The sequence below is a fragment of the Sceloporus occidentalis genome, unplaced genomic scaffold, assembly GCF_023333645.1.
Source record: "Sceloporus occidentalis isolate IW3139 unplaced genomic scaffold, rSceOcc1.0.p SCAF_3, whole genome shotgun sequence".
NCBI lineage: Eukaryota > Metazoa > Chordata > Lepidosauria > Squamata > Phrynosomatidae > Sceloporus > Sceloporus occidentalis.
In genome coordinates, this window is record NW_028316983.1 from 194185735 (window position 1) to 194198168 (window position 12434).

The 12434-nt window shown below is 37.9% G+C and overlaps 1 protein-coding gene across 1 annotated transcript in view; it reads right to left on the reverse strand.

Moving 5' to 3' along the window:
- Window positions 1–1863: 1863 nt before the first annotated feature.
- LOC149317282 (ras-related protein Rab-10-like) overlaps window positions 1864–12434 on the reverse strand; it is a 49950-nt gene continuing 39379 nt past the window's right edge. The window contains exons 5-6 of the mRNA XM_089518851.1: window positions 7229–7330; window positions 1864–4037 (exon numbers count right to left, since the gene is read on the reverse strand). Coding sequence (XP_089374977.1) covers window positions 3960–4037; window positions 7229–7330 — 180 coding nt within the window. The 3' untranslated portion in view covers window positions 1864–3959. The remainder of the gene's footprint in view (window positions 4038–7228; window positions 7331–12434) is intronic.

The following is a 12434-nucleotide window of genomic DNA, read 5'->3' on the forward strand; positions in this document are numbered from 1 at the left end:
TGTATCAGTAAAGCCATCTTCTTGGTTGCAAAACAACTTTTTTTGTACCAACTGCAACAATTTTCTTCCTCATCCAGGGAGGCTGTGTGATTACTTCCAAGCAAAAAGTAGTTGAAAGAAAATGACTTGCGTCATAAATGCCGCCTGATCACCTGAGCTTAGCAATGAGTCATGTAAGTGCCTGGAGCCTTTTTGCTACCTTGATAAAAGGGAAGAGAAGTTGGGGTGAGCTTTTTTATACTCATCAATTTATTTTCTCATGCTTTAGATTTTTGAAAGATCCAATAATATCTGAGCAGGTTAGAGGGAAATGAGCACTATAGACGTGCCAAAAGTATCTTAGTTTTCAAAGTGGAAGATTATGTAACTAAATCTTTTATCTAAAGAGCTACCTTTTTCTTTTTCTTTTGCGACTCTTTAAATTTGTGTTTTAGTCTGGCAGCTGTACATGATTTTATACTAGATTGGATTGGTTAGTGGTAGCAGGAGAGATCACTTTCACTAAAGAAGCAGGACTAGTATTTTGCTTTTCTGTGCTGATCAAGATATAGAGTTACAAAGCTTGAGTTTCATATTTTATTTCAACCACAACCTACAGTAAAAATCCTAATTTAGAAAATATTCAGAGCACCATAGTACATTTATGAAGCACCTTACTTCTCAAAGGGCATTTTTGCCCTTTAAAAACTAGTTGTAAATAAAACTTGCAACAGGTTTAGTGCACTGGTCTAATTTAAATTCTGCATTTGAAAAAATGGTAGCATGGTTTTGATGAAATAGCTAGCTCATTAGCAAATTCTATTTTGCTTCCAGTTCTGAGATTTTTTTTCAGCGAAACTTCAATTGTTGTTGTTGTTAAGTGTCACCAAGTCAACTTTGACTTGTGGCAGTCCTATGAAAGAGAAACATCAAAGTCATTCTATCCTCCACTGCCCTTTCCAAGTCTTGCAGACTCAGAGCTGTAGCTTTCTTGATTAAGAGGCTGTACAGATACCCTCTAAGAGGTGTCCTGCAGCCACCTCTCTTCTCCAGATCGGGGCTGTGGCAATCACACATTGTGGCCTTGATCTGCCCTTTCTGTGGTGCAAAAAGGAGCCACAATAAGCCGTTGAAAGGGCTCCATAGCTGCCAACGCCACAGCTTTTCGGATCTCCTTTGGTGCTGTGTCATCTGGATGCAGCGCCAGAGGAGCACTGTGATGTTGCCCGCTGTGCGGTGGGGCACACTGCGCCACACCAACCTGGGGTGGAGTTGGGGCATGCACCATGTGGATGTCACACCCTGACTGTGCCCCAGGCCAGCCAGTCTGCACGGCCTCTAGGTCTATCCATCTGGAATGCAGTCTTTCTCTTTTCCTACTTCCTTACCAAGCATTATTATCTTTCTAGTCATGTCTTCTCACGATATGGCCAAAGTACAACAGCCTCACTTTAGTCATCTTGGCATCTAGATAGAGTTCAGTCTTGTCTTTCTATAGGACCTATCTGTTTGTCTTTTTTTAGCAGTCCACAGTATCCATAGAACTCTTCTCCAGCACCACATGCTAACAAAGGAAGTAACTAACAAGGAAAGTATTCTCATATTGGCTAACATATATCAGAAACACATGAGAAGATGAAGAATTAATTAGTGTTCAGAAGAATATTGTCCAAGCTCTAGTTGAAACTCAGGTTGGACTTCAGACACTGCTCTTGGCTCTTGGCTGTCAAAACCAGTAGGCATGTCAGTAAGACCCATAGATGACCCCTTCCTTCCCTCCTCTGATCATTATCTGTACTAAAGATTGTAGAAATTTATAAAATGATAAATCTTTCAAAGTAGTATGTAAATGTAACAAAAATATTTTAATAAAATCAACTGTGACAAAATAAGCAAATACAATATGATATCTTTGTTACAATTTGCGAAATTTGTAAAACTTCTTCAAAGAATTCTAAATATTTACAATGGCATCCTACAGGTATACTCAGAAATTGCACTATGCTCTATGGGGCACATTCCTAAGCAAATGGAGAAAGAACTGCAGCCTTAACTCTGTTTATCTGAATACTGAGATTTCAAAAAAGAAAAAAAAAGTTTGATCCAAATGCAATCTAACTTAAACTGAGTTAATTCCCACTGAAATCAATGCAGATAAGTCTAAGTCTGGGTCCAAGCCAGTATTTTCTTCACATTAGAATTGGTGAGATGATTAACTGAAAATACGTGCATGTCAATACATGCAGAGATAAAAAAAAAATCAGAATAGGGCATCTAGAAACATATCTAAACATCATCAAATGGCTTGCAAATACAGCGCACCCGCGTCATACGCGGGCGCGCCTTATGTGGCTTGAGCATACATGCTCAAGCCACGGGGCGCACGTGGGGCGGAAGGGGTGGTGCATCCCATTCAATTGAATGGGCGCGTGCGCCCGTTGTGCCCCGCGTGCCGCTGCGCCACCGCACCGCTGTGCACAAGCCCCATTGTTTACAATGGGGCTTGAGCATAGGCAGAATTCGCCTTACGCGGAGGGATTGAGCATAGGCGCCTCCGTAAGGCGAGGACCCACTGTACATTGATTTGCAAGTAAGCTATGCATTTATTCGAACTTTATGCCAGATTACCCTTCCTCAATTGTATCATGTCAGACTTTACTTAAAAAGCTCCCTGCACATGGGAAGACCTGAATTCAAAGTATTCCCATCTAAAATAGACCCACTGAATCTATGGAAATTTAGAGTAAATCAGCCTCGAGGGCCATATAATCTACTCCCCTGCCAGTATGATATAGCTAAATACTCTAAAAACGAGCCTACCTCCATTTCTTTTCTTTTTTCTTTTAAAGCTCAGTGGAAAGAGGAACCCCCACCTCCCTAAAATTATTCCAAATGTTTAATCAGAATCTTCCAACTCTATGATTCTATTATTCCCTTGTAATTTGAATCCATTAGTTCAGGACCTATCATCTGAAACAGCAGACAGCATGTTTGCTCCATTTTTCGACATGCCAATCCTTCAGATCTGAAAATATGGCTATCATGTGTATTTTACTCTGGAAATGGATTTAGGCCTAATAGGTAGTCAGATGAAAGGGCTGTTGCTGTCCTAGCTGTCTCCCTGGTCTGCTAATTCCCTGAAAAGGGAGGCATTTAAAAATAACATTGCCTATTTGCACTTGGAAACAGTTCACTCTAAGGAAGACTGTTGCAAATAATTTTGCTGTATGTAAAAAATTTCATTTTAAAAATGCTCTCTGTAATAGCTGTTGAGTTTTGGAAGGACAGTTCCCTTTTCTTCTCTTCTACCCGTATCTATTTGTATTGTTTTTGGATTGTGAGCTATTTTAACAGAGGCCACATTTGCTGCTTGTAATGTCATAAATTGCCCAGTATACTGTTACATGAACTATTTTCAGATCCCTGTTGCACTATTAAATTCACCTTTCCTTCTTATGAGTTTATGGTATAAACAACCCTGTAGTGGCCAACATCATCATACTTCTTTTGCTTGCAACTAAATAGGCTTTACAGTCACTACCTTAAGGGCAAGTCATATGTATTTTAAACATCTGTAACAGGCAGTACGGTAGATAAAATACCAGTTGCTTGATAAATATGAGACAAGTGAATATACTGGCTCTGTTAGTCCCAGCTAAATCTACTGACTCAACAAAAACTTGTTCAGTCAATACTTACATAGTTTCCAGTGAGCCCACTCTAGTTATGACCAACAATTAGATTTGGGGCATGGATAGGCAAAGTGTAATTCTCCAGATGCTGTTAGATTGCAGCTCCCCAAAGCCCTAGGAAGCATTACCAATTGCAAGGAATGCTGGGGGTTACAGGGCTGCACTTTGTCCCATTTAGGACTGTCTGTCTGTCTGTCTGTCTGTCCGTCCGTCCGTCCATCTATCCTATATCTATCAAAAGTTCAGACTTGTAAAGTGCAAAACAGGTAACACAAACATAGCTGCCAATCACAGTCTGCAGCAGGCTCTCTTCTGTGCTTTCTCAGTGAGGTCCACCACATCCACGTCAAGCAATACACAGGAACTCTGAAAACAAAGCAAAGCACAGAATTAAATCCTGTTAAACTAGAAACATAGTGTGGGAATCACGCAGCCCTCCATATCTTGCTAGAACCACAACTCCCAGCATTCCTCCCCACTGGCTGTGCTGGCTGGACCTGCTGGAACTTGCAATGCAAGCACATCTGGAGAACTTTGTGGTTCTCACTCTAACTGTAAAAGGTGGCTGGTTCTGCTAATGCTCAACCATCATTATGGGCCACGGAATGTCCAGCTTTCAATGTATACCCGGGGCTTACCAGAACTCAGCTGCCTTGAGCCCCTGTACCAGGAGTAAGGTGGGATATAAATAAATAAAATAATAAAAAATAATAATTCCCGATAATGCAAAAGTATAACAGTAAAACAACATCAATATATTTGCCTAGCAACCCTGTCACAGAGCTCCTTTTACTATAAAAATCTAAGGTGCCAATGAGGGTCTATAACTAGTGCTTCCAGCAGTGCCTCTAGGACCTGCAGATCCTTATGAGCTGAAGAACGTTAGGCCATAAAAAAAACAGGAATGCTTTAGGCTACAGTTCCCATCTGAAGGTCGTGGAGCTTTCCTATTTGAATACTGTCGCCTGACTCTCCAGGCCAGTCAGAACACACCAGAGCTTGTAGCCCAACCAGATCATCAGTTTAAGCTGTTTAGACTTGGGTGTGCCTGCTCTCCTGTTTTCCCCCCACTTCCTAATTGATATTTCACATACTGTCTCCAAATTTGGTTCGGGCACCTTGATCCCTATTTAGCTGATCTGTTTGTTTTCTGCCCATTTGTGGCCATGTCTGTTGGCCTTCTGCTCCTTGCTTGCCTGTGGCTGAACTAGACCTCCATTATGTCCTGTCTTGAAACTAGCCAAAGAAAAGTCCTGATCAAAGCCATCAAATAAAGCTTTGATCAAGAATGGATTAAGCATGCCTCTTTCAACTCTAGACCTATACTGAACTATTCTCAGTGCTATGAACAGAAGAAAAATAAATCTGTTCTATCATACTAAAGGTCCAATCTGATCTGTCATTCTTTCCCCCAAAGTGCTCAACAAAATATCTCTGGGTATGCCACAGACAGGCTATGAGGGCAACAGCAATTTCCTACTCTTGTTCCTCAGGAACTCCCATTTTATATAACAAGCATGGCTAATAGCTATTGATATACCTATACCTCATGAATTAGTATAACTTCCTCTCCTAAACTAGCTACTGCCATCATACTTTGGGGCATCAAGTCCCATAAATATTATGCTGTGTGAAGTAAAATTTTAACCGACTACAAATTAGTGTTAGTAGATTTTTCATCATTAGTATTTTGGCGTGCACACACACACACACGCAAAATTCTATTACTCTATAGTTAAGAAGTATAATTCAATGACAACACAAAGTAAATGCAAATCAGTTTCAGAACAATGTGAAAGCCTGTAAAATGAGTCAGACAGCTCACTGTCTCTTCCAAATGCTGATGCTAATTCAGTATTCTGGATCTTGTCAAAACAGATATTAAGCAAGAAAATGATCTTAACATGTTTATTGACACAAATTGTCACTAAAGCATAGGGTTCCTAAAATCAAAGGCACATAAAGGCAAAGTTAAGCTATATCTAAACATTAGAAGCCATGTGCTGCATATTACAGCTGTCTTTATGCAATGAAGTGGGTGCGGAAAGTGCAATTCCTGCCCTATAACCCTTTGCAGGCTGCAATTCCCCCTGAGCCTCTCAAAAGCCCTCAGCCCCTGACATTCTTTCCTCAGGTGAAAAATCATTATTAAGTTCCAAAATGCTGTTTGAACCATACTGTGCTCTAAATCAACCTTCAGAGCCTCCTTACTTTTTGGTACCTTCTTAATTTTTGTCAAAGTCAGAACTCATTTTTGCCTGCAATACTCAGTTTTTGTCAACTGAAGCCATTGTCACCTAGTACCTGATCATTATGCTTTTAGCATATATGAGCTCAGAGAATAAGCAAAGTGAAAAAGGGGCTGATGTTACTTATTGTGTAATTATCAATATAATTCACATTTGCATGCCAGTTGTAGCTATTAGTAATGATGTCCTAAGTTAGACTCAGGGCAGCATAACCTCTTATGGCGCTATTGTCATGACTGTATATTTTCAAACATATCTTCTTGTATATCTATGTATATTCTTGTATATCTTCTTGTACATCTTCTTGTATATATATCTATTGATGCTCCTGACATTTGAAGTAAGGGAAAGATCTTTGTAGTGATGGCACCCCAATTACGTAACATCCTCTGCAAGAGAGTGTTACCCTCCCCATACCATCTAAACTAAGGACAGAAACAACAAAATGCAGGCATCTTACTAACATCTCTAATTTTTCTCCAGTTTGGTATGTAACATCTTGCCTGATGAAGAAGCCAGTGGAGCTTGGAAAGCTTGCAACAAGTATATTGGTTGGCCAATAAAGGTATAACTGGTGGATTTTTGTTTGAATGTACTAAATGGTCAACACAGCTACCCCTGCACATACACTGCAAGAGAGGTTTGCCTCACTTTATTTCAGCATTAGACAAAGCCTTTTATTTTCAAAAGCTTCTGAAAATGTAAGGCTTTGATATTGTTTTATGACACTTGAGTTTTATTGCCTTACTGAATGTTGAAGTTCAAGGTAATATGGGAGAAGACATTTTCTTGGGTAATTTGGTGGCAAAGAGCTGTATACACTAATAACATCACGTTGAACCTGTCCTGGTAACATGAGAACCAGTACAGTTTTTTATTTTCTTTAATAAGCAATGATATAATATGATCATGGTTGGCAATTCCACTCAGCAATTTGACCACCAGGAAATCCATCACCTGTGGATTTCAGATCCATCCCAGGAGAAGCCACACACTGAATGCACTGTAGTAATCCTATTTTCAAGTTACCCATAGTTCCCGACAATCCCTGCAAGGACAGTGATGACAATGAGGTTAGCATTTCTCCCACTTTTACAGATAGGTGGGTAACTAGGCTCTCAGAACCTACAATTACAATTTTCACATTCTTTCCTCAGATACACTGGCTGACAGCTTGTGGAAACCGAAGTCCCAAACAGGTGAAGGGCCAGGCATTCCTCACCCCTGCCATCGAGATTTCTGAACCATTTATCTCAATTCACATGATTTGATCTAAAGGAAAGATGTTGCTTCTTATGGTGAGCTTACCTTGTTCAATATTTCTTCAGCTAGTACTGAAAAGGCATTGTCAATGTTTATATTATCCTTTGCACTGGTCTCAAAAAAGGGTATCCCATACTCCCAAGCAAGCTGGAAAACAACAACAACAAAAGGAAATATGAAACTATGTATTCCAACACTACCTGTATTAATAATAGACTGAATTTTATACCAAAATTTAATTTTAAGAGAGGCTTATATATTCATTATTTCACACAGTGAAAGCTGTGGAACAAAGTTTAAGTGCTGTGATGAAGCTCTCTCACCATAATGTTTCTAAATTACAAATATCTTTCCCTTCCCCGCTTGAGTTTATAAGTGAAAACATCTAACCAATGGATGAAACTGCATATGTAGATGGTTCTTCAAAACATTCATTTTCAGTTTCTTGGGAATTCGAGTTAATGTATTTAACATACAACACATGTTTCCCTCTTAACCTAGTTCATTTCCAGCCAACATTACATATAGGCTGTCACTCTTAAAACTGACTTGTTTATGGAATACTGCTAGCAAATGCTCTACATTTAAAGCTGTTGTTTAAAAAAGCAACATATTTGAGGAAGAACCAGCAGAACCAGACCCAATAGCTATGCTTGTTGAGGATTCTGGGAATTCTAGCTAAAAAAAACCTTTTGCAAGCTCTGGGTGGAACACATGCTTTGCATGTGAAAGATTTTGGCTCAATCCTTGTCCCAGCCTATTAACACAATACACAATTATAGTACTATAATTCCACTTTAACTGTTGTTCTACCCTATAGAATTCTGGTATTTGCCATTTAGGGAGGGGAGCTCCCTCTCATCCAGAGAGCTCTAGTGCCTCACCAGACTACAAACCCTAAGATTCCATAGGGTGCAGCCATGACTGCTAAAGTGGCAACATACTCCTATAACTATGTAGAATGAAGGGACCCCAGAGGTGATGTAAAGAACCTGTGCCAGACTGGAGAAATGCTAGCAATCAGCATAGATAATACAGAATTGGATAGGCAAGTAATGTGGTCTGGAATAAAATGGCTTCCCACGTTCCTCAGTAATATATTAAAAGAAAAAATCTGAATTTATTCCTTATTTTTATGGGGTTTAAAACCACACATAGTACTTTTCCAACATTTTCATCCATTAGACAAAATAAAACAAAATGGCTGCCTTTTTTTCAACCGTGCATTTCCAACATGGATTATAATCACATATAGATCTAACAACTGGAATACTGCGATACTTGTTGGGAATCTTGCATTGCAGTAGGGTCCATTAGGATTGAACTTTTATCTGTCCCCATGAAAAAACACATGCTATGGAAATTTTCAGAAAATTCAGACTCCCCATTTGAGTACATCATTTTTCTTTTCATTCAAAACTGGCAGACATTTAAAACTGAGTGTAAGCACAACAATTTCAATTCAGTCATAGTGAGTAATAAAACAAGTGAATATTTGTTTAATAGGCAAGCTATCACCAAATTATGAGCTACACAAAGCTTTAAAAACACTTGGGGGAGTGCGTCTGAAGTGAAATTTCTCAGGCATGCATTCAAACATGTGGCAAAAAGAAGCAAGAAGGACAAAAGAAAACGAAGGAAGAACAAAAAAAAACCTGTATGGTTTTTTGAATAGCAATTGTCATCATTTCTACTGAATTCTTCCCTCCAGGTTAGTGTGGGGGAAGGCATAGAATTTATAGCTATTTTCAGCACCTGTAATTATTGGTTTTCTCTGGTTTCTACAGTTGATTACATGGAACAATTGAAAAGGACTGAATTCTTCTTGCCAATAGGAGTAAGCCAAGGAGAAACAAATTTTTAATGAATCACATTAGGCAGATTTCTAAAATCCTAGGCAAACAGAGGCTTCAGTGCTAACTCCTCTTTGCTTCCATGCAGGACTAGCATTGCCTTACAGCAGACAAAAGGGATCTTCTTCAGGAGGCACCGGAGGCTGGTGAGGGATATCAGTGAAGACAAAAACTGGTGTCTGAACAGTGCAACAAGACTGTTTAAAGAACTTGGCACACTAGGCTTTAAAAAAGCTATTAAGAGAAAGGGACAGGAGTGGGTCTGTGTTGACATGGTATGCAGCAAAAACAAAGTTTTTCTTTTTGTGGTGAGTATGACTTGTTGGGCTGTGCACCATGTAGATAATGGCATGTAAGGGCTGTACAGCAACTTGAGAATATGAAATACGGTTAGTGGAGAGGGTGCTATACTAAATGATCTGCTTTCCACTCAGCATCAGTACATATGGGCTGGGAGAGAAGAAAGAACTTCAGCAGAATTTGACCAAAGTGAGCAATCTAGGGGTGGTAAGAAACACCCTTAGTCTTGCCAAAGTAGTATTTTTACACCTCTTATAGTTGTATGAGAATGCACTCCTCACATCAAGCATTCACACACGTGCTATGTTTACAGGGCATTTCCAAGGGGGAAAATAGGGAGAAAAACAGTACATGGCTTAAAATATGAAGGACAAAAATAAACATAATTGAAAATTGAATATAATGTTGTGCAAATTTCACTGTAGGAAGAAAACATGAAGTCTCACAACCTGAAACGAAACAAGTATGGGAAGAAAATGAAAATGGAACTTCAAAAAACTCAGTGAAGTTAAGACAGATTTTCACACTCCTACATTCAACCAACAGGGACTGTAGTTTGAAAATGTTAGGTGCCATTGGTTAGCTTTTGCAAAAGCCTGACTAATTATGAAAAATGTTACAAGACAATCAAGAGTGTACAAGTCTAAATTTCTGAATATGAACAGAGGAAAAAGCAATGGTGGTAGTATTGGTAAGAAAGAAGAGAAATACGGGGATATGTGGGCAAAATAAAATGTGGACAGTGAAGTTTTGGTGAAATTTAGAACACTGGAAGGCAAGCATTTGTTAGACATATCCACCACTCTGTATTTTATATGAAAAAAGATTATTTGTAGATTAAGCCAGGATGGCATAACATACATAGATTGTACTGAAGTTAGGGAAATAACACTATAATGAGCTAAATTAAAAAGAAATGACCAATATGAAAGTGCACACATATTTGTGTATGAGAGAAAAATAATATTCAACTAAAATAATTTTCCTAAATAAAATGTTCAGAAAATTCAGATACGTGCTTATTTAGTGTACACTTATGTTCTAACAGGCATTGTTCTAGAGGCATTGGCTGTATCCTATGCCGGATCCCTGTTGGTGGAGCAGCAGAAATGGGAAGGGGTAACTTGTGTGTCCCCAGAGCCATTTCTTAAGGGCTGGTAAACTCTTCAGAGACAATTTTAAGGTAGTTGGGAGAACAGGGGAGATGAAGGGAAGAAGGTTCTGCTGTGGTTACTGAAGCAAAGTTAGATCTACCCCATTCCTTTTTATGTGAAATATGGAAAATAGTCTATGTGGTTTCCTACATAACAGAAAAGAGTGAACATCTCTTTTAAGTTGGTGATTGACATCTGCAGGTTTTTGAATATTTTTTAATGTATATATGAATACTGTATTTGCATAAAATATATTGAAAAATAAAATCCAGTGAGCCGTCTATATCCACAGATTTTTATCCACAGATTCAATGATCCACAGCTTGTATACACTTGTCCCTCCACATTTGCTGGGGTTAGGGGCACAGGACCCCTGTGAATGTGGAAAAACTGCAAATAACAAAACACTATGTTTTTACCTGAGAGAACACCTCTCTAGGAATCTCTAGGTCATCCAGTGCAACTTTGTGGTCAACATATGTCAGACGTTGACCATAGAATTGCACTGGAGGAACTACAAATGCCTAGTGGAGCGTTGTCTCTAGGAATCTCTAGGTCCTTCAATGTGACTTTTGGTTAAAGTTTACTATAGAGTTGCATTGGAGGACCTAGATATTCCTAGAGAGAACATATTAATAAAACCTGTGAATAATAAAATCCGCAAATGTCAAAACCGCAAATATGTAGGGACAAGTGTATTTCAAAAATACCTAAATTTCAAACAGCAAACATTGAATTTCCTCTTTTATATAAGGGACACTATTTTACTATGCCATTGTATTTAATGGAACTTGAGCATCCATGGATTCATGGGTGGTCCTGGAACTAAACCTCAGTAGATACTAAGAGCCCACTGTGATTGCTGCCTGTATAAATCAAAGGCACTAAATGGTTTTATACTATTGTTTTATACATATTTTGTAGGTTGTACGCCATTGGCAGGTTTTATTTTTATTGATTTGATCATTTGTCTGTACAGTGCTGTGTACATTTACAGCACTATAGAAATAAACTATAATAATAATAATAATAATAACAATAATTAGAGATAAAATACCCATTTTGATGTTCTGTCATTTTCCCTGCTATTATTTTATCAGTGTTTTTAACGTCTTTATTGTATTAAAATTTTATATTAAAAACATTATTTTCACATTCTCTAAGAATGGTCTGGAGTCGAAGAGCAAACTTATTAGATTAGTGGGCACTAGATACAGGACCTTTTAAGTGGTGACCCGATGCATATGTACATCTCCAGGCAGTTACATCTTACTACACTGATGTTTTAAAACAGGTACTGAAGATTATTTTGTTTCCAAGTGCTTTTGATATTTTAAATGTTCTACATTTCACTGCTTCTTGTTTTCTGATCTGTGATTTTTTTCTTAAACTAGACTGTTTTCTGTTGTTTTATTGCTGTTATAATATTTTTAGTGTTTTATAGATTGTGCTTTTTTTTATAATGTTATAATGAATTTTATGTTTCTTAAATATGTGAGCTATATTCCAAGGGTTGGTCCTTTAACCAAGCAAAAACAATTCTTGAACCCAAAATAAATGATCAAACTGAAATAAATATTGTCAAACATAAAGTACACATAAAGGTTAATAAAGATATAATTAATAACAAATATTTAAAAAAAACCAAAGAGAAAACATATGAGACATGTATGAGGATAAATTATTACATCAAGGAAAGGAAATGAGTAACTAAATATATTTTTAAATCTAGAAAATGTTGCCTTGGTATTCTGGCTGAAAAACAACATTTTTGTCTAGCCATTTAAGAGTTCTACCACCCACACATCATATGTCAAAACATTTTGTATTTTTAATTAGGTTTCATCCAGGCAAATCTTAAAAAAAAAAAAAACCTTTAAAAGAGTGATTTTTGGAATATTTTCTCAACCATAGGGATTTTCAAAAATGTCTTTCAGGGTATAA